This window comes from Vicugna pacos, chromosome 8, assembly GCF_048564905.1.
Source record: "Vicugna pacos chromosome 8, VicPac4, whole genome shotgun sequence".
Taxonomy (NCBI): Eukaryota; Metazoa; Chordata; class Mammalia; order Artiodactyla; family Camelidae; genus Vicugna; species Vicugna pacos.
The window spans coordinates 54202754-54227097 of NC_132994.1; the positions used below are offsets into that span (position 1 = coordinate 54202754).

The following is a 24344-nucleotide window of genomic DNA, read 5'->3' on the forward strand; positions in this document are numbered from 1 at the left end:
TTATTAGATCTAGTAGACTGCATATCCTCCTTTGAAGTTGAAACCGTTAGATGCTAGTGCGTCTCTGGCCATGACTTCTGACAGAAGCCACAGAATCAGCTCTACACCAGACATGAGGCATGCAGAACAGTCTATCCCCAATTTGTCTCTCAAATATTTTACTACTAGGAAAGTCTCTGCTTATGACATAAGTCCCTAGACTCGGTAACAGACAAAAACATGAAGAGTAGAATAATGTCATGGTGATGTCAGGTTGCATGGACATGTCGCCTTGGGAATCCTGATATGAAATCTTAAAATAACTATGGCTTCCTTTCTCTTGCAGAGGTGTGGCGAAATCTTGTTTGAAAACCCTGATCAGAATGTCAAATGTGTTTGCATGCTAGGTAAGAAGACTTCTCATTTTTAATCTATTAAGCATGTTGATGTCATGTGGGCTTACTATTGTTCTATTGCTTGCTGTCTCTTGTTCCATATTGCAGAAGTTAATGATCTCTTTTACAGATTTATAGACAACTATAACACATTTACATGCGGAACACTCGATGATGAAAAAAGGTCTTGATTTTAAAAACTGTCAGTAAGTCGGGAACCATGCTTCTGAGTCTTTCAAAAATTTTCTTGGATTATCAGCATAAAATAGAATTGAGTTCCCTGTGTTCAGGCAACTGTGATGAAAAAGTAAGAAGACTCGTGTTGTAATTCCTAAACTAGAGACGATAAGCTAGGCAGGTAAACTAAATATTTACATCACAGCACAAAGTCCTCACTTACAATGCCTGGGAGAAATACACATTTGAACTAAACTGAAGTCAGCACTATAGTTACCCACACTGGATTCGTAATAAAATTGCAGCATTATAAAGAATAATCCTTTGTTCTTGTGAGATAATATATCATCAGTGCCTATAACAAACTCTTTAAAATATCATTTTCTGTTAAGAAATGAAGTTGATGTTATTTTCCTCATTTTATAGGTTAGAAACTGGTACAGAGAATATAATATACACTTAAGCTCAAAGTGAGAAATGGTCCAAATCATGATATGAATGTTTCTAAACTGTAAAATTTTAAAGCTAATGCTTATGTCTTATTTAAGCCACTAAACTACATTCAGTGAGCTTTTCATTATGTAATTATAGTGATAGAACAAAACAGTAGTGTGAATAAATAAAAATAACCCTTAAATTTGACTTTCACTAAAATTTCACCTTCGTCTATTCCAACTTTGAGCCGTACTCACAAACAAAGAAAAAAGGATTCATTTTAGCTTCTTCCATTTTCTCTGGCTGCCTCATATGTTGGCAACCTAGGTTATTGGTAAGATGACTCAAAAGCAGGCAGCAAGATAAATAGAGGCAGGGGAATATCTTGGTAATTTGTAATTCAAGATAATCAGATAATAAATAATCATAGGTTGCTCATGACCTAAAACCAACCAACCAAACAAAAAAACACAAACACCATATTTTCCTAGTTTTCTGATCTTCCCTATTTTCTTGAATTAGTGTTTTAAATCTCTCTGTTGCTGTGTTCATATATGTTTTATTTTAATTAAGATGGTGGCTGTAAAGTAACATATCCACTGGAAAATGAACATTATTACTGGAAGCACATGAACAGTGAACATAGCATAGCATCCATAAATCCATTTCAAATATTCAGTATTCCTTTTCCTTAACCATGAAAATGCCTCAAAATGCTAATAGTGCAGGATGCAAACTAGATTGAGTTGGGGCAGAGATGGAAACAGAAATGATTCCTTTGTCCAGCCACGTGTCCCAGCTTTGGACTTGGGAAACCATCTCATGACCACATCAGATCTATTTATCAGTTAAGTCATTTAATTTTCACTATACCAAAATAAAACTATTATGAATACCAGTACAGATGGATCAGCCCACCATTAGCATGTGTTCACCTGGAGCCCAAGGTCTGTCATTGCACAGCAATCCTGTGCGAGATAATGAAAAGGGAAGTGAAGTTGATGACTTCTTCCCTTTAAAGAAGCAAGGGAAATTCAAGGTGTAAACACGTAACTCACTAAAACTGAGACCACATCTTGTATGTAATCGGGAAAGGGCATCTATTTAACACAACAGCAACCACAAAGCGCCACTTCACCACTGTCTGAGGTCTTAATTCGTTTGTTGCTTCTTTGGAGAAGAACCTGTGATCATGCCTTTATAACTTCCCAAAGCATTTCTTGAGAAAACTTTGTATCTCCAACAGTAAAGGATAAGGAGTCTCTGCTATTTAAAGGGACTCAAGTTTTCTAAGTGTTGCCAGTCATGACTGTGGTTTATATTTTTGCAGATAATATTACATGTTTATAAATAAATCAAAATTTTCAAATAAGAAAGCCAAATATATATGGTCTGCATTTCCAAAACTTCACCTCTGATCTTTATGCCATCCCAATACTGAGATCCCTGATGGAGGTCAACCTGGGACAGTCACAGCTTTAAGGTGTCAAGTTCTAGCTGCACCCCCTCTGATGTCCCCAAGGCATCCTCCACTCACACTCCAGGTTTGGGGCACCTGCCTGGATCCCAGCTATGCACTGGTTTCAGCACATTTGAGATGGAATAGGGAAGCGGGTCAGTAGCCAGGCACACCACGTGCAGTTTTCTTCTGTCCAACTGGTGTGTCTTCAGATAATTCTGAAAAACACAATCATTAGGCTTTGCATTGTTTACCTCATGACTTCTATGAACAAGCCATCCTCCCCAAACTCGGGCTTCTGGCTTATTACATCAAATGAGGCATAAGTGTAAAATTCACTTGGAGTTACTCTGAAGCACTGAATTCAAAGCAGTTTTAATGTGGGAGCAAACTGTTGTCATGTATGTGTCCAGTAGGCAGTCCTGTCTACATTCAGGGAAATAGTAGTTCGTGTTGGATGTGAAGGTAAATAAAGACGTACCGCAGAGCTGGCTGCAGTGAGTATTAAGTATTTATTTCTTTAAATTCTGTCAGAGGGGGCAAATGTAGAGCCTGTTAAGCACCAAATTGTAATAAATGTTGCTTTCTTCTTTCCTTCACCTTTAGGGAGTTCAAAACTGCTAATTCCTGTCTTCTTTCTTTTTTTTTTTTTAATTTAGCCATAAGATTTCTCTCAAGTTCAAATAGACCTCAAAGTTTATATAACTATATCAAAGGGTATATAACTGTAGAGCAAGATGTGTACCTTAATTAGGTGCAATGAACTGATACCAAAGGGGAAAGGAATTAGAAGAGAAATTATCTCTCATTGCACAATTAGTGTATGAAGTGCGGCCAGTTACTATAACGGTTTTACTTTTCAAAGTTTAATGAAACGCTTAGGTACAAAGAGCTAAGATTATTTAAAGAAATGACATAAAATGATCAATGTTGATTCACTTCTCAATTCATTTGCTAACCTCAGTCTGGGAAGTGCTAAATCCTGGGAAGAGAAACTTTCAAAGAAGAGTTCTCAGCAAAGCTTGGTGCCTCTTCTTTCTCTTGTTTTAAGAGTGAGGTTGTTTTTGGCCTTAATTTGTAATTTACAATTTTTGTTGCCTCAATTTCTCCAACTTCTCTATCAAGGTTTAATTTTACAATTTGAAGTTTTGAGTGGCTCAGCTTTTGTTTTGAATTTGATTCCTTTCCTGCTGATTGGAATGTAAAGCACGCAATTTCTTACCTGCCGTGGCTTAGAGAGGGGTGTTCCTATTGTCAGGTTGCTGGTTAAAACTTGTTATAAATCATTAAAGAGATTGTCAGTTTTTAGAGCAATAGAATACCATAAAATCAATATTTATTAACATTCAGCATGAGCTTGGAGAGACTTACTTTCTAGTCTGACCTCTGAAAAATTAACTGTGCACTTTTCAGAAGTTGCTTCATCTCTTAGACTTCAGATTATAGTTTTTTTTTCCTGCAAAGTGGCAATAAAAACGTATGTCCCTTCCAGCCCAGGGGTTGTCCTGGTGTTATAAAATGAGGTGTTCAGTGAAGAGATGTTGCCTGCTAAGACGCCCTAAATATGGTTTATGCATCAATAAATTAACACATAAGAAGCCAGGGTAGGGATGCAAAGATGTTGAAGTTCTGGTACCTGCCCTCAAGAAGCTTCCAATCCAGTGGGGCATGGACAACAACACAGTGACAACATAGCATGAGAAACCATGGGCCAGGGTCTTCTGGGAAGGCGAAGGGTGGAGTTGTGTCAGGATGAGCCTGTGAGAGTGGTAATAAGGAGCTGAGTGTCAAAGAGAAGCGGCTCACAGCCCTGTGAGGCTGGAAGGGGGCAGCCTGGTAGGCAAGGCATTGGCATTGCTAGGTAGCTGGAGCAGCAGGCACAGGAAGCTTAATGTGCTCAATTGGAGAAACTGTAAGTCATTATGCCTGGAGAACAGAATAAGAGGAAAGAAACAGTAAGATAATCAGTGTGGAGAGGAAGGTGGGGCAGATTATAAAGGGCCTTATAACAGGACAAAGACCATTTCAGGATGTTTAAGCAGAGGAACTACAAAGTGAGAATCAAGTTTTTGAGGGATCTCCTGGCCAGAATAAAGAACACACTGGAGAAGGACATGACTGAAGAAAGAGACCAGTTTAAGAAACCACAGCAATAATGAGTAAGAAATGATGAGTCGTGCCTGAACTGAGACACTGTCAAGGAGAAGAGAAGGTACAAGATTCAGCAGACTTTGAAAGAAAGTGATGGCACTTCGCAGTGGCGTGAGTGTAGGAAACGGAGTTAAATAGATAAAGAACAGGTAGAGACGCTGTTTCCCCCACCTCCCCCTAGTGGATTGTATTAGAAAATCAGATTTGCAGTTGGTGGAAATGCTAAGTTAAAATTGGGCATCATAATTCGAGATATGCAAGGACTTCTTAGCTGCAGTAGGGGGTCTGGAGCTCAGAAGAGCAATTTGCTGGTAGGTAGTAGTGACAACATATCAACAATGCCGTCACCCTCGGGAAGGTGGGGAGTGAGATGGAGATGCATCTTAGAACACTTGGGAGCATCACCCTAAAGGGATGGACAGGGTCAAGAGGAGTCTAAAGAAGCTTATATAGGTAGGAGTTCAAGAACGAGTAAACAGAGAAACAAGGAAAACAAAAGCGAGTGCTATCATCTTGGTCAAGAGAAAAGACTTTCAAAGGAAGGTCATGATAAAAATGTGAAATATCACAGTGGTTCAATGAGATCGAGTGTCCATTGGACTTAACAGCCTGAGGGTAATATCACCAAGAGCATAACTAGTGGAAGGGCGAAGTGGGGAGGGCAGCAAGGAGCTAAATAAAGAGAACCAAGGAGGGGCACTACTGTCTCAAGAAATTTGTCTGAGAAAGGAAGGCAGTGCCTGGAAGGAGTTCTTAAGATGGAAAAGATGGGAGAATGTCTGATGCAGAGAGGAAAGAGCGAGAAGAGGAAGTGGTTGAATATTTCTAAAGAGAAAGGGAGTAACTGTGACCCTAAAACCCGCCTCCCACTGTGACCGAGAGAAGGTAGTGAGGGTGGACGTGGAAGAGGAAGGATGGAGACACATCTGTCAGGGTGATCCACATCTCAGGGGAACTGAGAGGACTTAACATCTAATTGTGGCCCTTCTTTTTAAGAGGAAAGCATGATATTCTGATGAGAGTGAAGAGGGGAGTAGTGGAGGTGAGCAGAAAGAGGAAGGTAAAGGTTTGAAATTAATGAAGGAAATAAGAAAGAACTGACTAGAGAGGGGTAAAAGGGTATTATTTAAAGCAGTTCTAAGGAATTTGTGAACTAAAATTTCAATCCCCATTCATTAAAAAATACATCGAACACAAACTGTGTGTCCCAAACACACATTTCAGAAAAGTAACTGTTCCCTGTTCACGAACACCCTTCCCTTCCATTTGCTCCTTAACTCTCTCCTCTTCCAGCACTCAGGGGGCTGTCTTCCTTGACCCTAATGCACAAGCCCCTCTCACTTACACTGTAAATATTGAATTATCCCTCCATTTCTCCATCTAGCCTGCATATTCCAAGGTGGCAGGTCCCCATCTTATTTATCTTTGTAGCCCTGGCACCTAGCCTTGGCTTAAAACTCCAAAGGAGCACCAAAAATATTCATAATGAAGATACAAGAAAAGTGTAAGGTTATGTATTCATCCCCAACCTTCTCCTCTGACCCATGGTGCCTCCAGAAGGCTCTTTTCTGACTTGTCTTGGCCTAAAAGGAGGTGCCTCCACCCACACCTCCCAGTTGGCAGGGAGACCAACGCTGCTGAGCCACTTGAGCTCTGACAGTACCAGTATCTCCTGAGCTGGGCCCACCCCTGCCTCTTCCTCCTCAGCTACTACTCCTCTGTTCCCTTTCCCCTCGCACACATTTCCTTCAAAGGCTTTTTGCCCTCAGGGTGAGTCCCTCTAGGAATCCTTGTACACGTCAAATCGTATTTTTTAAATAATGTTCCAGACACTATGTCATTTCAGTATGGACCCAAAACCAATGTTGGACTTCGTATTGGAAAGAATACAGATTATAATTGTATGTCATTGTAAATTTATATCTTTTTAACAGACAAATTATTCATGATGGCTAAGAAGTCCCAACCTGTCAATCTCAAACCACCTGCCTTGCCAGCTATAAGTATACAGTGTTTTCCAGTGTGTATAGATTATAAACATTCACAGGATATAGAAATTTTCAAAGAATGAGACAAAGTAATGTATATTATAAAAGATACACAGAAAGATAATTTTAGGTAAAATAAACATTTGCTCCCATTAGATCAATTGCTCTCTTTGAACTATAACATTTCTTTGTCATATCTAAGTGCCAAAAGATATTTTATTAACCTGCCAGGAGAGCCATTTCAAAAAGAGAGCTAACTGGTGGTAGAGAAATCTCAGTTTCCATAAGCTCAAAACTTTCATATCCGACAAACTGATGAAAGTGTTCAGATTTTGTGATGCTAGCTTGGACACTATCAAAACTACTGATTTATTTTACTGCAGGAATCTTAAAGGCAAACCTAGAAATATGTTATATATAACAATAAGCAAATGCAAAGAATTTGCTCTTGCCTCCTTTTAGGTAGTCAACCACATATGAGTTTAATATCTTTGGTTTACAGTCAACATTTAAAATTTTGTGTGACTTGTAACTTCATGAGGCAGTTAAAATTATGAAATCTTACATATTGTCATTTTATCTTTAAATTCTGGACTCTGAGGATACTAGTTCTATGTGGCATAGTGGAAAATATCATTTCTGAAAGAGGCCTTCCCATTCTTAAATATAATAAAATAATGCCAGAAATGCTTATTGGAATTCCATAAGATCAGGGAACATCGGTATCTTTGTCATTCAGTGATCATCATAAACTACAAATCTGAGAGTTTTTGCAGTATATATGGTAAATTTATGAAGAATTTCTATTCCAAGTTCCTTTCTAAAATTATATTGCAATGTCAAGACAATGCATTTTAATATTTTGTCTTCTTTTAGAAAACTAAATATTTGGAAAAATAGTTGAACATTTTGGAAGTAGATATTGAATTCAAAAATACATTTTCCATATTTCTCAGGAAAAGTTTAACATTGTATTCCTAAATTAATACATTCTTTATAGAATGAACTTGTTAATAATTAATTCCACCAGGCAGTCATTGTGAAAGTTACCTTATTCTGTCCTCTGTTTCACCTTTTGTATCAGGAACTCTCTCTTCTTTCATGGATCGTGTTTATAAGATGGTTAATAATGAAATGCCAAGATGTTTCTGGCAATGGTGTATGAATGATTGTAATCATGTTGTGGATAACTTAGCAGGTATTTTTTGGAACTTGGTCATCAGAGTCTTAAGCAAATCTCTCAGTACTTGAAGGAACTTAGTTTTTTCAGATGTTGCTTTCATAGAAGTTTAAGGTTGAAAACAGCTTTGAGAGTCAAGTAAGAGAAGGAAACAGTAATTTCTCCCAACATAGTCCACCTGCCTGGACTCCATAAGTTCAGGGTCAGGTGTTAAATGTGTAACCACACAGAGGTGTGATAAGTTTTGGACCCTTACAATAAATAAAGGATTTTTCCCCTGTAGCAATTGTACTGTTTAAAAAACAGAAAGAAAGAAAAGAAACAGTGTGACTATGCATGTCTTTTTACTTTCTTATAGGGAAAGCTTGTTGGAAGATCAATTTCAAATGTTAGCATCTCTAAAACAGCAAGTTTTTAATTAGTGTATTTATTTAACATTAGTAAATACGAACTAATATGTGTACTTGTGTCCAAGATTATATTTATCAATATCCTGGTATCCCTCAACAATTAAAATTGTTGTTTGCATATTTATTGGCAATTCTAATTCTTCTGCTATTAGTTCATTTAGCTATTGATTTATTTAGATAGAAAATGTTTTTCTTACTTTTTTATTGAAACATAGCTTGCATTCTGATAAATATCCAGTTTTGAAGTGTAGACCTCATTAATTTTTACAAAGTTAACACAGTCATGTAAAACCACACAGAAAATATAAACAAATTCTCTCCTACCTCCTCCCAGACATCACCTCCCAAAGATCCATACTGACTCACTGACTTCTATCACCATCTCCTAACTTTGAAATTTTTATAAATGATGGGGAAGGGTATAGCTCCAGTAGTAGAGCATATGCTTGGCATCAACAAGGTCCTGGGTTCAATCCCCAGTACCTCCTCTAAAAAAAAAAGGGAGTTAATAAGTAAACCTAATTACCTCCCACATAAAAAAAATAGTAAGTTAGTTGAAATTTTTATAAATGAAATCAAAGAGTATCTTCTTTTTCTGTCTGCCTTCTTTAACTCAACACTGTCTGTAAGATTCATCCATGCTGTTGTACACAGCTGTAGTTCAATGTGGGTTTTTTTTTTTCTTTTGCTATAGATTAAAAGTTAGCAAATACCAACCAATGGGCTAAAACTGGCCTGTCACCTGTTTTGTTAAGTTTTACTAGACTGTAACCATGCTCATTCATTTATATAATGTCTAAGGCTGTTTTCACACTACATTGGTAGAGTTATGCAGTTCTGTTAGAGACCAAATGATTTCCAAAGCCTAACATAGTATAGAAAAAGATTTCTGACCACTGTTAAGAGTATTTCAGTGTATGTGTATGTGTGTGTGTGATTATTAATTCTAGTGGTAGTAAACATTTGGCTATCCCTAGTTTTGGACAGTTACAAATAAAAATACTATGAACATTCTTGTACATGTCTTTTTGTGCACAAAATTACACATCTTCTCTTGAGTGTTTACCTAGAATTGTAACTGTTGGATCATAGGGCATGTAGATGTTCAGCTTTAACTGATTCTGCCAAATAGTTTTCCAAAGTGACTATACCAGTTTACCCTCCCACTAGATATGTATGAAGGTCCCATAAATAATGTAATACTTGATAATTATTTTTGAGTAAAAGTTAGAATGCATAATTCATCATTCAACTCAATACAAACAACATTTCGTGTAATAGTCTTTAATGAAGATCACAATTATCATTTATGTTAACAACTCATCAGGTTGATAATGGTAGTAATAAAATAGGTATATTTTATTTCTTGATTATCAATGAACATTAATGAGTTGATGGAGTTTGTTGCATAAACCAGACTAATAGTTACTGTCTATCAAACACTGGAATTAAATATTCTACAAATGATCCTAATAAGTGTTTCTCCATCCACAGTGCAATTGTAAACAAAACTCTGGTTCATAAATTAAAACTCTTTTCTTTTGAGATAATTAATTTCCATTTTTTCTTTTACTACAAAATACACAATTAACTTTTTTTACAGATCTGAAATTATATGTAAGAACTTATAATATGAAAATTATAATTTAGACATCTAATTCTGAAAAATCAATAGGCTAGTACCTCAGTATGAAAATGGCATAGTGATTCTAAGTTTAACCCTCACATGTTGTTTTCATGGATTTTATTCACAATTGCCCTAGGAGTGAATCAGCAAAGTATTTTCATTTTGCTCTTTTTGGGGGTAAGGGGGCAGATAATTAGGTTTATTTATTTATTTATTTTAATGGAGGTACTGGGGATCGAACCCAAGACCTCGTGCATGCTAAGCATGTGCTCTACCACTGATCTATACCCTCCCACATTGCTCTTTTTATCAGTTTCTCTCATATTGGGTTTGTCTAGGTAAATATAGGAAGGTAGCCGTTAGCCAATATCAAGATTGAGTCAACTAAGAGAATTATAATTTCCCAATACTCAGAAAGTGTTTTTGGCTACCTGGATGCGAGATCATGAATGATTTTTATTTCCTTTTTGTCTCTCCATATTTTCCAAGTGTGTTCAACAGACAATAATTATTCATTTTATAATGTGAGAGATTTTAGGTAGTTTTCCTGATTTCTAAGGGTATAAAAATTGTTTTTATTGTTGCTTGCTTTACTAAAACCTATACCTGACAGGTGTCAAAACTTTGGTAATTTATTCTAGTGGTTAACTAGACACAAATGAAGAGGTGTTTGTTACATGAACTGTGCCTTGGGGTAACCATTATCGGTCACTACATCTTGGAGATGAGTTGGACTTTTATTGAATTGTCTCTCACAGACTCATCTTCCCCCAGACAAATGGACTTTCTGGAACTGGCCATTCCCTTTGCAGAATGCATGTCATCCCAGCCATCCTATGCCTTATGTCATAGATAAAAATGTCACCTATTGACACAACCCATGGAACAACACAGGAGTTGCAAAACAATATGAAACTCAAGTAACTGAGGTCTGTGGTTCCATGGCAAATGGAAGCCTTCCACAACGCTAATAGCCTGTTTCACCATGGATGGGTGAGGGCTTATTACACAAGTGCTATAAAACAATGTGGAACAAACACTGTGGAGCTTTCTTAGATCCTTAGAATTATAAGATGTAACACACACACAGACACACATGCATGCACGAATGCACGCACGCACGCACATAGTCTGCCTCCGCCCCAGAGACACCCTTAAAGTGGTACCAAGTGGTGTTTCCATTATGCTAAGAGACTGCAGCTTTCATTAAACTAGCAAACAAACAAAAGACGATTGCCCTTTTCCAAGTTTAAGTTCTCTATTTTGTTCCTTTCTTCTCAACTGAGACCCAAAAAGCACAAGGCTTTTGTCTGAGGGAGTAAAGATTTGTAGGTGGTTAATTTGCACAACCAGTTAGTTTACTTTCAGGATTCGAAAAAAAGACAAAGAGAAGGGTTGAATGCTCTACATGTCCTAAAGTCTGTCAAATAAAGGACGAGTAAATTCTGTTGATGTAAAACTGTATGAAGAACTACATACAGTGTTTTTCCAAATATGAAAGGTTGCCTTTCATACTTGTGTGTGTGTGTGTGTGTGTGTGTATATAATTTTTAGTGGTAGGAAAAAATTTAACTTTACTTGATTCATCTTATTTTTCTGTATGGTATAAATTTCCTACCATTAGCATGTATTACTTTTATTTATTTTTATTTATTTTTGGAAGTGTGTGTGTGTGTGTGTGTGTGAAGTATGTATTACTCTTACAATAGAAAAACATAAACATAAAAAAGGACCTTAGGGCAGTGAAGCTACTCCGTATAATATTGTAATGCTGGATACATGTCATTACAAATTTGTCCAAATCCAGAACGTGCAACACCAAAAGTGACTGTAAGGTGAACTTGGAACTCTGGGTGATGATGATGTGTCCGTGGAGGTTCATCGATTCTAACAAATGTACCCCTCTGGTGGGGGATATTGATTACGTTGGAAGTTATGCATATCCAGAGCAGAGGGTCCTGCTAGTATCTTAAAAAAATTAAGAGGGATAAAAAGACATGGTGGCAGGGAGGCTGAAAGCAGTGTGCAGTTGTGGTCTGGTAAGCTCTGCAGAGGCTCTGAGAGGCTGGCCAGGGACAGGACCCTGGTATTGAACTTTTCTGAGAACTAAGAGACAGATGAGCCTTTGTTCAGGCTCTGTCATTTAATTTATTGTTTTCTCATAGGAAAATTAAAGTGTGTTGTGACCCCTTTAGCAATCCATCTGTTTTTCAAATAAAAAGGCTTTTTCTGGGTTCAGTTTTAAACTATCAACTGGAAGGAAATTCAGTGGCTTCCCTAAAACTATATAGCTTTTAAATCACATCTGTACCCACTGTCATTACAAAGAAGTGTTGAAGACTACTACTATACTAAGATTTCTAATGTGCAATTATAAATTAATGATAAGGGAAGAAAAATATTATTTTCTGCGACATTTTGCTTATAATATGAGCCTGATTAATGCAGAGTTTATATCAATTAATATTCTATAAATGTATGATCTATTAATGCTGATTTGTCCAACAAAAATAGATACTGAGTACTTAACAAGTGTGTACTCTCTTCTTTGTACCAGAAGAACAGCAGTGAATAAGAGACAAAATTCCTACCATAGGGGAACTTAGATTCTAGTGGGACCTGAAGGTGGGGGGGATGAATGATAAACAATATAAATCATATACTACATACTTTTAAAGATGACACTGGAAGAAATTCTACTAAGGAAAAAAGAAGGCAGGGCACAAAGGGTGGAGTAAAAGACAGTAGGGGTGGAGGTGGTGGTGCAGGTTTTAACCAGAACAGCCAGAGCTCTCCCTGCAGTGAGCATAGCCAGGCTCTGCGGAAGTGTCCTGAAGCAGGAAGGAGCCTGGACAACCCAAAGGAGCAGAGGGAGAGAGGTGTGCTAAGGCCCAGGAATGAGGAGAAGGAGCTGAGAGGTCCTGGGAGCCATATCAGTGTGAGTCATTATAAGGACTCTGGATTGATTCTGCCGGCGAGGAGGAAAACCATCAGAAATTTCTAAGCACTGATGTTGCCTGAGCTGACTTCCGTTTTAAAATACTGGATCATTATGTTCATTTTAAAAATTAACAAAATAAGGAAAGAAGGCTGGCATTACAGTTTTGGAGAAGTGTATTCCCAGTGTCCTGAGGTGGATACTGAATGGATGTGTTTAGGAAAATAAGAGTGAACAGATTTAACATCATGTGTTACATATATTCCAAATAAATGAAATGGTTAATGTTCATCTAACTTAGAAAGTTCAGCCAGAGGAAGTATCACTTTAAAGTGGTTAGAATTTAGAAAGGAAAGGTGATTGGCAATCTCATCTCTAGAAAATTTCCCTCCTTGGGGAGTTCTTTCTTTATTTAACCTTTCTAGTGGCTTTTTTTTTTAATAGAAGGACCTATCTCTGTTTCTGTGCTTGCCTCTTGGACTCTTTATTTTCCTAAATAGTAGCTTAGAATCATAGTTAATGGCCTCCTCAGGAAACCAGTTTCACTAAAAACCAAAGGAAAGAGAAACCTTTTTTCTATTATCTTTGAAAGTAAGTATTTGCAAATGCTAACAGAGTTAAACAGGACCTGAGAGTTTTATTATGGCAAAGAGCAGAGACAATGGATGCTTGGAAGGTCGGGTGCCCACAACCCCTACTGTGCCATTGACCTAGACTAGAATGTGAATAGCGCCCCCTGGAGTTGCAGTGTGAAAGAGGGTGAAGTAAGTGACTAGACTTGGCTTCTCTGAAGCCCACTTTGAGAGCCATGGACTCATGCCAGTGTTTTCTTTGACTTATTCAGTTAGAAAATGAAAATACCAGCATTTCTTTGCTCCCATTCCCTTTAATTTTACCTCAGAAGAAAAATGTGTGAGGATTTCTTTAAAAAGACAAATCAATACAGAATTTATAAAACTCAGTGAAAGTCCCAAAACACAATATTTAACTGTCCATTCAGTTTAGCCAATGATTATTAAACAGATTATTACTGTAATCCTAGAATTAATGTTTGGTAGACAGAGAGGAAGATAAAGTGATGTCCTTAGCCCCCAACATTCTTATTTTCTAGCATCACCCCTTCAGCTCTGTAACTAAGGCAGTGGTAGCAGAGAGTGGGGCATGATTGGTCCCTTCTCCACAGTGGCATTTTTCTAAAAAACCTGTGGATATTCATGGACATACGTCAGCCTGGGACCTGGTCAATCCCTCTGTGTTGTTTCATGCTAAATCTGGTGAAAGAATTGATAGGCCCAGAAAACACTAATGGATACGTTCAAATAAGAGTCCAGAGACCTGATGTCGTGTCCTCTGTCTTCCCCTAATAGCCATGTCACAATCTCTCTCGATCTAAAATTCTTTGTCCTTCAAATGTGCCCAACAACCCTGACTAACTCCTACTTGATAACTACATTGCTGATGAGTCTAAAGATAAAAAAAGGTGGTATGAGTAAAACACATGGGAAAAAAAGATTATCTAGACAAATGTCAGGCTGCTTTTTAGAACCTATGTAGTTGGATGACCTAGTTTTTGCTTGTTGGCCTTTGGTGAAAGACAACTAGTTGAACAGACTTGCCATTACCAATTATTTCAACTTTCAAAAGTCTAAGACAATGATCTGAAGGAGATAGTCTTGAAACCTGTGATCTGGGATCAGAAGCAACAGCCTTTCTGCCATTGGGGCACCGATAGCAGACTTGCCCAGCAAATATCCCTGGAATAAATTTCCTGGTTAACTTTTTAGGGTCTGTGTCCATATTTGTCCTTTCTAAAAATCATGGATGCTTTATTTGTATTCAGTTGAATGATTTGGCTCATCTTTATTTCCAAAAATACATCTTGACACTGTAGGAAAGCTTTTGGCAGAATGAACACTGGAATAAAGAGGTGACAACCAAAAGTCATGGGAGAAAGGACATAAATGGTAACTAAAAGGGAACCAATGCCACTTGGGCTGGACTTGAAGGCCCACTGAGACTGCAAACCCCCAAGCCGAGGTAGCTGAGAAGAGAGGAAGTCAGTGACTCCTGAGGAAATACTCTGCTCAGGAGACTTGGCAGGAATAAAGTGGCTTTTGAAGAAGAGCCTGCTTTTGACCACACTGAGGCAGATTTAAATTTATATTGAAACAAACGACTCAAGAATCTCAATTTTAAATGGTCTCTTCATATGCATCATACACACATATTAAAATATGTATTTTTGTAGAGACAGCTTTGAAAAGAAGCTTCTCTGTAATAAAGAACTAATCAGAACTCATTGGTACTTAATCATATTCAGGATCTTCCTTGGCTCATTAAAGAGTAAAGGGGTCTCACAGATCAAAAGATAAGGTCACTAGTTTGTAAGCAAAGCTTGAAATGTTACCATCTGTGCTGAGTTTACCACCAAGATTTTATAGCAAGATCGGAGTTTTAAAGTTTTCTTAGATTTAAAAAACTTCAAGTTCATAAGTTCCAGCCAGTAACTGCCATACAATAAAATCATTATTAAGCCTATATTATTTCATGTTGTTTTGGAAAGTTTAGTGGAAGCTGCCTGTTGCATCACTCCCAGCATTCTGAATGTGCTGCATGATGGAAAAGGACCCCATGGCTATTCCAGTGGGGAAGGCAGGGAGATGGGATAAGAAGGGATGGAAAAATAATCCAACTGCAAGAATTATGAAGAGTGGTGAATTAGTAAAATGTTGTGCTATCGTCAACAGTCGCTTGAATGTTTACCAGAGAAAATAATTGAATCAGCACCCCAAAAATGGCTAATTTTGTACCAAAAGTCCAGATATGTATTGTTTCAGCAAATGTTTATTGAGCATCTGCTATGTGCCAGCCTTTCTTCTCTGTCTAGTAGAAAATAGCCGTGGGTCAAATAAACCAGATCTCTGATCACATGAAGTTTACATTTTACTGCAGGAAATAATTAAAAGTTAGATGAACACATAGTTATTCAGTTTCAGGTGGTGATAACGACTGTGCAGAAAAAACAAAGCAGGATGAGAGGGATAAAGAGTGACATGGAGGGGGCAGCTTTTTTAGATAGTATAGTCTCTAAGAAGGCATTTCAGGCAGAGAGAGCCACAAAGGGGTGGGACAGCGAGGCCAGAGTCTGAAATGGGATGAACAGGAGTAAGAGCAGAGGGAAGGAGATGAGTTCAGAGACACACATGGGAGATCCTGCTGGCTTCTCTAGGCCAGTGCTTCTCAAACTTTAAAATGCACACGGATTGCCTGAGGATATTGTTAAAATGCTGATTTTGAGTTAGTAAATCTGCAGTGGGGCCCAAGCTTCTATATAGGTAACACATTCCCAAGTGATGCCGATAGTGATTCCAGGTATATATTTTAAATATCAAGGCTTTCATCCAGGATAGTAAGTCCAGATTTTGTTCTAAATGCAGTGTTTGGAGTTGCATGGCATAACCAGTGTTTTAGGGAATTCACACTCACTTCTGCACAAAAAAATGGATTTTATGTGTGGCCACTGGAAGCAAATGATGACGTTAGTTCAAGCAGATTAGTGGTTTGGACTAGGAAGGCTGTAGTGGGGTAGTGAGAAGTTGGGATTCAGGCAGTGTTTGAAGCTCAGGCTGATAAAACTTAACTGAGGAATTGGATGTAGTAACAGAAGAAAAGAGAATCGTGAAGAGTTGGCTGAAGCCACTGGATATGTGGTGATGCCATTAACTAAGATGGGGAACAAGAGGATAAAGGGTAGAGAGTGACATGCATTGAGGAGGCAGGTGTTTAGGACTGAATTGTGTCCCCCCAAAAGTCATATGCTGCAGTCCTAACCTCGAGTACCTCAGAATGTGACTGTATTTAGAAATAGGGTCTTTAAAGGGGTAATTAAGGTAAAATGAGATCATTAGGGTGCACCCTAATCCAACATCACTGGTTGTCCTTATATAATAAAACAATCTAGATACACAGATATGTCCCTATAGGGAGAATGGCACGTGAATATGAAGGTGGCCATCTACAAAGCAAGGAGAGAAGCCTGAAACTGATCCTTCCCTCACAGCCCGCAAGAGTATCAACCCTAACCCTTTGATTTGGGACTTTTAGCCTCCAGCACTGTGGGACAATAAATCTTTGTTGTTTAAGCCACCCAGTTTGTGGTATTTTGTTACAGCAGCAGACTTAAACAATAAAGGAGCAGCTTTTTTGAGGTAGACCCTCTCTGAGAAGGAGTAGATTTAAATCATCTGGGGAAGGAGAATTCCAGGAAGAGGAAACAGCACGTGAGCATCCGCACAAGCCCCGCTATGGGAACGAGTGGTGTCAAAGGGAAACTTTTATTTTAAACCCTAGAAAGTAGTGACATTATTGAGTCAGAGAATTAGAGTAAAAAGGTCCCTGGATCAGGATTCAAAAGACATGGGAAGGTCTAACTCTGCCACTTATTAGTTGGATGATGATAAGCAAGTCTCTTCAACTCTCTGAGCCTTAGTTTTCTCATCAAATGGAAATAACAGTACCCATGACACCTACCCCACCAGGCTGCTGTGAGGTCCAAATAAAATAAAAATACAAGTGAAAGTAGTTTACAGAGCACGGAGCCTTATGTAAGTGTGAGTTGTGGTGACTGGTCATTGCTGCCGCCTTTGTTACTGTTTCCACGCTCACAGAGGACGTGCTGTAATGCTGTGGTGAACGGACATAAGCACACCCCAGATGTGCAGCTCAAGGGCCATGTGCCTTTATGTTTATGAGGACACTCGAGAGCCTCTCTTGGCAATCATCAAGTCTTCTATCTTACTTTTTAGAAGCAAAAAAATTCAATTTCATGTGACTCTAATTATAACCATATTTTTATTTAAAGTGGGAAGCAACGGAAGATTGTGGTAGCATAAATCGCTAGTCATCTCATCTCATTTAGGTTATATGAAAACAAGATGGAAATCTTTGAAGTCAGTGTGTTTGTTTGCTAATCCATTTCCCCCTCCCCCTCCAGCCAAAAAAAACCAAACCCCAAAATCACACTATGTTTCTCAGAACTGTTTAGATGGGAAGTATTTTTTTTGCAGGAATTTTTATTTAAAAAATAATGAGTTCAGGGTCTGTGCTATAAATCAGCACTCTGTTGGTTGAAAGTGAACCATTTTGGCTAGCACTGTTGCATCAAATTATGCAGCTCATTGAAATAAATCATGAAGTTTTCCTGAACTTTGGTGATGGACTAAATGAAAAGGAATCCAAAGCAGGTAAGTGACAGCTATGATGTTCTTGACACAGTTGAGGTGGAATGCGGGAGAGCATGGGGAGAGGAAGATGCAGAAATGGTCATTGAAACAACTGGCCACTCCCCACAAAATCCTGGTGCTTATTTTAATCCCTTTAATGTTGTTTTTTTATTTTCTGTAACAAATTATATTCTCTTGGAAGATGCTTATCAAAATCATGACAGATTAATGGAGAACAATTACCAAATCGAGGTGCCACCAGCTACTTTATGTTGCCAGGCTGTTTGTGCCCCACTGGAAGAAGCAGGAAGACAATTCAGTCTCCATGTCCAAGCGATCCTCAGCCCCTGTGCTGAGTCTTGGAAATTACAAGCTGGAGAGTGACAGTAATCAATACCAAGACTAAATAACCCCTAACATCCTGACAGTACAGTGTTTGAAATAGGTTCTTTTCAGCTACTTAGAGAAAGGCTAATCACCTGCCCTACACTATTATTAATTGATTACCTATAACAAGAGCTAACATTTACTGGACACTTTTAGTTGCCAGACTGGGCAATGTGCTTTCCATGCATTACTTCATTAATCCTCAAAATAAACCTGTAGTATTTAAATGCTATCAATTTCCTCATTCAGATTGAACCAAATGTATATATACTTTATCTCACCCTTTTTACCTTTAAAATTCTTGACATTTTCATTATATGAATGTTCACTATATTCCCTAAGACACTGACCCTGAGGTACCAGGCAGTTACAGCTGAAAATTTAAGTGATTTATATTCAAAGATGTAGAAGGTTAAGGTGAAAGAAAAGAAAGTAGACTATTTCTCCCTAAATGGCTCAGACTGAACAAACTGGGAAATAGTCAACACTGTATATATGCCGTGCTCAGGCTCTTTTACAGGCTGGGTGATCGTGAAGCACGTGTCACTTCTTAACAAGATGCCTGATAGGATAACAAGGCGCTTAAATTCCAGAATGTGTATTCGCAGTATGTTGGGAATATGAGACAGACGTTTCTTGCACTTGAACAAAATCAAGGTTTATAGCTCTTTAATGGCAGCTATACAATCACTGTTATCATTCAATTCTAAAGTTATCCTAGTGTAACCTTTTCTGGTCCAAAGATTCAAAATCGCATTAATTCAAAAAGCATATGTCAAGTTCTCATTGTTTCTGAGATACAGCTCTGATGCTTCTATGAGTGGATTTGCAAACCTCCAAACGTCCCTCTCCAGGAATTCTCCTGGAGATCACACGCTCACATGCCTCCAGGAGCCAAGGGGGTGAAGTGTAACAGTGCAGCTGACTGGGTTCAATACTAGACACAATGGTGGCCCTGAGACCCCCTGGAGAGCAAGTGTCCCACCTAAAGTAGGCACTGTGGCTCAGCTGCTGCCATACAGTGCCATGAGGGACTGCTGGCTCCACATAGCCAAGTCCTCGATCTTTCTAAGAAAATCTGGAAATTTAGGTATCTGTGTAAATATCCTGCTTTGTCAATGTTGGCAGCTTATGTCATTTTTCTTTCTTTTAAATACAATGCAGCCAAGTTCACTGTGCCATCATTTTGTGACCTCCACTCAGTGGGAAAGAGAGACATGCCAAAATGTTCGTACCCCATTCCACTCAGGGGCTTTTCTTCTCTGCCTTCTCACACCCAGAGGGATGTCACAAGCAACACTTCCCTTCTACTGGGAAGGCTATGAGTGTTGGAGAAAGTGAGAAGTGGGTCCTTTAAAGAAAAGCGTGCACTCCCAAATCCAGCCCCTTCCCTCCTGCCTTTGCATAGAGCCAGATGTAACGTAACACCATCACAGAGAAGAATGAGTACAGGTTTGAATTTCTCTAAGGAAGGAGAGCCTTACAGTGTTCACATGCCCTTACAGATCACCACGGGGCCTCTGACCGAGACAAGGAAGTCAGGAGAATGAAGATGCAATCTCCATTTTCAGTGTATTGGGTTCAAGGGAATAACAAGCTTTTCAGATTAAAACAGCTCGAGACTTAGGGTAGATTTGAAACGAAATACAAGACTGCAAATTATAGATTTGGGAGCTGTGAAAATAGAGAAAATAATTAAATCAGGAGAACTGATATAATTCCCAATGAGATTAACAAACATGGCACCACAGCTAAGACCTGGGGGTGGTAAAGAAATGAACTTGAACTAGGCTCACCCATAGTGGTGAGATATCACAGAAACCTACCAAGCATGTCTCCAACCAGGCGACAGAGTGAATAGAAACAGAGCAGGATTTGGTAACTTTGGGAACCCCTATGTGAAGATTCTTTACTGAAAGGCAAGGGTAAGGGAAGCCCGAAATGGTAATGTGCCAGTATCCAGACCATAGCAGACATCAGAGAAGTCTGTTTATAGTGGGGCCCCAAAGGCTGCCCATTTATTAAATTATAGATAACCAAATTACAGATCTTCCTTCACTTGCTATGGGGTTACATCCCAATAAACCCATCACAAATTGAAAATATCCTAAGTCAAAATGCATGCATGCACCTCACCTACTGGACATGATCGCTTAGCCCAGCCTATTTGAAATGTTCTCAGAACACTTAAATTAGCCTATAATTGGGCAAAAGTTATCTAACACAAAGCCTATTTTATAATAAAGCATTGAATATCTCATGTAATTTATTGAATACTGTACTGAAAGTGAAAACAGAATGGTTGTCTGCGTGCAGAATAGTTGTAAGTGTATCATTTCCCCTCAGGATTGCGTGGCTGACTGGGAGCTGTGGTTCGTGGCCACTGCCCAACATCACTAGAGTATCTTACTGCATATCGCCAGGAAAAGATCAAAATTCAAAATTTAATGTATGATTTCTACCGAACGCACAATGCTTTTACACCACATAAAGTCAAAAAATTTAGTCAAACCATTGTAAATTGGGAACTGTCAGTAGTTTAAAATGAGTTCGGCATACTTGTAGGAGGCAGGGAACTATGTGATTGCTTAGGATTTTCATCACGAATGAGTAAACTTTATTTATTTATTTATTTCTAAACTTTTACTCTCTATCCCTTAACTAGTATTTGCCAGAGTTCAACTTTTGCTTTCCTGGGCCACTTTGGGGAGAAGAGAGAGCAGAGGGAGCTATGAGGGTCCTCTGGTCGTCACCATAGGCTCTCAGCTCTCATAATGGTCTTCAGGGGCCAATTTTACTGTTTCTCCGAAGACTGCTTCTGGGAGCTCTGTTCCACACCTCTCACAGGGGAGACTCTGCAGTGATAAGACACCTGTGAGCAGGAAAGCGGGTACAGCAGCGCTCAAGGAAGATGCAGGACTCTTTCTTTTTTTTTCTTTTTTTTTTTTTTTTAGGTCTCTAGAATCATTTGTTCTCCCTTTCTCTGGATCTCTGAAAAGGCATCTAGAGAGCTTAAATGGTTAAGTGGGGAAGGCTTCTTCACTCATCTTTTAAACAGCAGCAAATGGCAAGAAATGTTTCAAAGGTCTTGTGTAATTTCTTTACCTGGAGTTCCATTCTGGGGCTATTTTCCCTATTTTTTTTTTTTTTTTTTTTTTGCTTTGGCAGTCAAATTCCTCATGATTTTCAAGTAGTCTCTGATATCCAAACAATACAATAAAATGACTTCAGACATATCAGCATTAACATTCCATTGGTTTGGGTTTCTTGCTGATTTACCCAGGCTATATCAGGTCCTGAAATCACAAGCTTTCTACCCATTCATCACCTAGGAGTCCTTACTTATAAGCACTAGGTAATGGCCTTGATGACATTACCTAGCACTAGACCTCTCTAAGTATGTTCAGTTATAGGGGAAGAGAAATTCATCCTCTGAAATCTGTGGATTCTAATAGAGCTTAAGGTCAACTTGCTACAACTACCAACATTATGGTTAACACATGGGGGATGTGAGCTGAGACCAACTAAGGCAGAAGGACAGGCTTCTTATAGCAAGAAGCCAACAGTCTACATTATCTGGCTCAAAGAGACAGAGTCGTCCTGCTTCTGGTTAATCCAATGGCAATAGCAAACCCATTGGAGCAGATGAGCAGTCTAGAGTATGGGAGAGGGACTTCTGGGAGATTAGTAGCATCAGTGATGGCTATGGGATCATAGCCCTGGTCATGTGAAGATGGGTGAACCCATCACTCGGCTCCAAAGAAATGGGTTTGAAGGAATTTGATGAGGGGCCAGGATCCTTTTGCCCTTTGCCGGGATTCAGATTTGGTTGTAGATAGCTCCACCAAGAAAACCTGAATAGACTTAGAGAGCCAAAGACACAAACAGAAAACTAGTCCAATAGGCTGGCTTCCCTTGGCATTAAGGACGCCACCTTCCACTTACCCAGACTCTGTAGGTTATGATCCCCCTCGGCTCACCAAAGAGAAGGTAGCAGCAGACCCTTGTCAAAGGTGAAATGGATCTCTTAGCGTGACTGCCTTAGCTCTCATTGGACCAAGCTGGAGACAGGAACCAGCTTATTCTCATTAAGAGGTGGTGAGGCCAGGAACAGGAGCAGTGAAGAGGATGAGGTAAGAAAGGAGAGGAAGAGGGGAAAATGGTGAGTAGTAGAAAACACACTGGCCAATGCAGATGACTGTCTCTCAGGTGCTCCCAATTTGAAGTGAGTGTGCTTGGGATTAGCAGAAAAACGCACGCCAAAAGATTGAGGACAATACCTCTGTTCATTATTTCAGAAGGCCTGTGGAACATTCCCATGTAGTGAGTATATTATCACCTGTGCCTATCTGGGCTCCATCAGACAAATCTGTAGTTAGATTTTGACTGCTACCTGCCTCCCCTTTCTAGACCCAACTCAGACTCAGGCCAGCGATAATTTGTTAGGACTCTTGGTCCCAAGGATCAAACATAATGACAAGCTGGCTTAAGCACCAAGTGGGGAGGAGTTAGTATAAGGATCCAGGGGTGCTTCGTGGAACTCAGGTTTAGCAAACCTTGGCTAGAATTGGGAAGAAACTGGAAGTAGGAACTAGAGTAGAGAGCCTGTGTCTGCTTCTCTGAGCATCTGCTTCATTTTTTTTTTCTCTTTCTTTAGACCAGCTTTCTCTGATTCTGAGGTCCACATGTTACTCTCTTTTCTCCCTCTCCCTCATTTTCTTCTGTCTCAGTATATAAATAGAGATAATCTGATTGGCCCAGCTTGGATTCAGTGTACATCTCTTCTCCAATCAGGACCTATTGGGAGTTGGTTCATTTATTTCACCATAACTTAAAGGAATCCAGTCTTAGAGGCTCGGGCTTCTCAAACTTCAGTGTGCATACAAATCACATGGGCATCTTGTTTAAATATAAATTCTGATTGTCTGGAATAATACCTGAGATCCTGCATTTTTAATAAGCCCCTAGATCATACTGCTGCTGCTGGTCTTTGAATCACATGTAGCAGTTATAGAAGGTGGGCTGGGGTGAGTCCCAGTACAGTGACTCCATTTTTCTTTCTGTGCAAAGTGCAGCACGTGCCTTTTCATGCCCTTCTTCTGGCCCGTGGATGCTCATTTCCCCTTGTCATGGAGTGGAGTTTATTCAGATGTGCTTGTTCTCTGAGAAGACCCTTAAGTTCTCTAAATATTTTTTCTCACAATCCCGTAACAACTAACCTCATCAAAACGCCTAATTCTGAAGTGTTTGTTCTCATCTAGTTTTCATGGAGAAAAGAAATCTGATGAAAAAATTCAAATTGGCAAGCCTGAATTTAATCAAAAATATTTATTAAATATTTGGATAGCTGCCTTTTTCCTTAAGAAAATATACTATATCCCCAAAGGAAAGAATATCTAAAGGAGGAATTTCAATCACTGTGGCAAGTAGATAAAGGAAAATCTGAAGACAAGATTGGCACAGTGCTGCCCATTGTCTCGAAATGTTACAGTTAAAAGTACACAAACCTCAGTTGGGGTCTGTGAAGCCATGGAGTCTGATGGCCACGCTGGGTTATTGCTGGCTTAGCAATCAATACCTGTGGGGGGTTTGAACTGGCTTCAGAACCATGGGTGATAGCCAAAGAGACCTGGCTACGTCCCAGCTAAAATCTTCCAGGTAATTTATGCAGAATCTGTTCCCTACATTCAAAATTACATTTTGATGTGCATAATATCAGTTGAGCCTTTTCAGGAGGAAAACTACCCACATTATATAAACACTCAGCCAGCAGAAGAGTAAGGAGAGGCAAGGCTGTGTGCACCTGAATTATTAGTTGAGACAGGGTTTAGGAAGTGTCCTAACTAATTACTGAATTTGTCTTAAAACCTGTAAAAAACATTTCTTTAAGCCAATTTAAATACTTTGGTCATGGCACTGAGCTTTTCTAAATAAGAACTGCTTTTTTTCCCTGCCTCATATCTGAGCATTTTAATGAAAAGACTTCCCAAATATCC

The 24344-nt window shown here is 39.0% G+C and overlaps 1 protein-coding gene across 2 annotated transcripts in view; it reads left to right on the forward strand.

The window, feature by feature from the left end:
• Positions 1-24344, forward strand: part of PDE7B (phosphodiesterase 7B) — a 289001-nt gene that overhangs the window by 88601 nt on the left and 176056 nt on the right. Inside the window, exon 2 of one of the 2 annotated variants that reach the window (XM_006200080.4) lies at positions 326-386. In XM_006200080.4, coding sequence (XP_006200142.1) covers positions 326-386 — 61 coding nt within the window. Of the gene's footprint in view, positions 1-304; positions 387-24344 lie in introns of those variants that run through there. The other variant, XM_015235831.3, reaches the window with a different exon arrangement.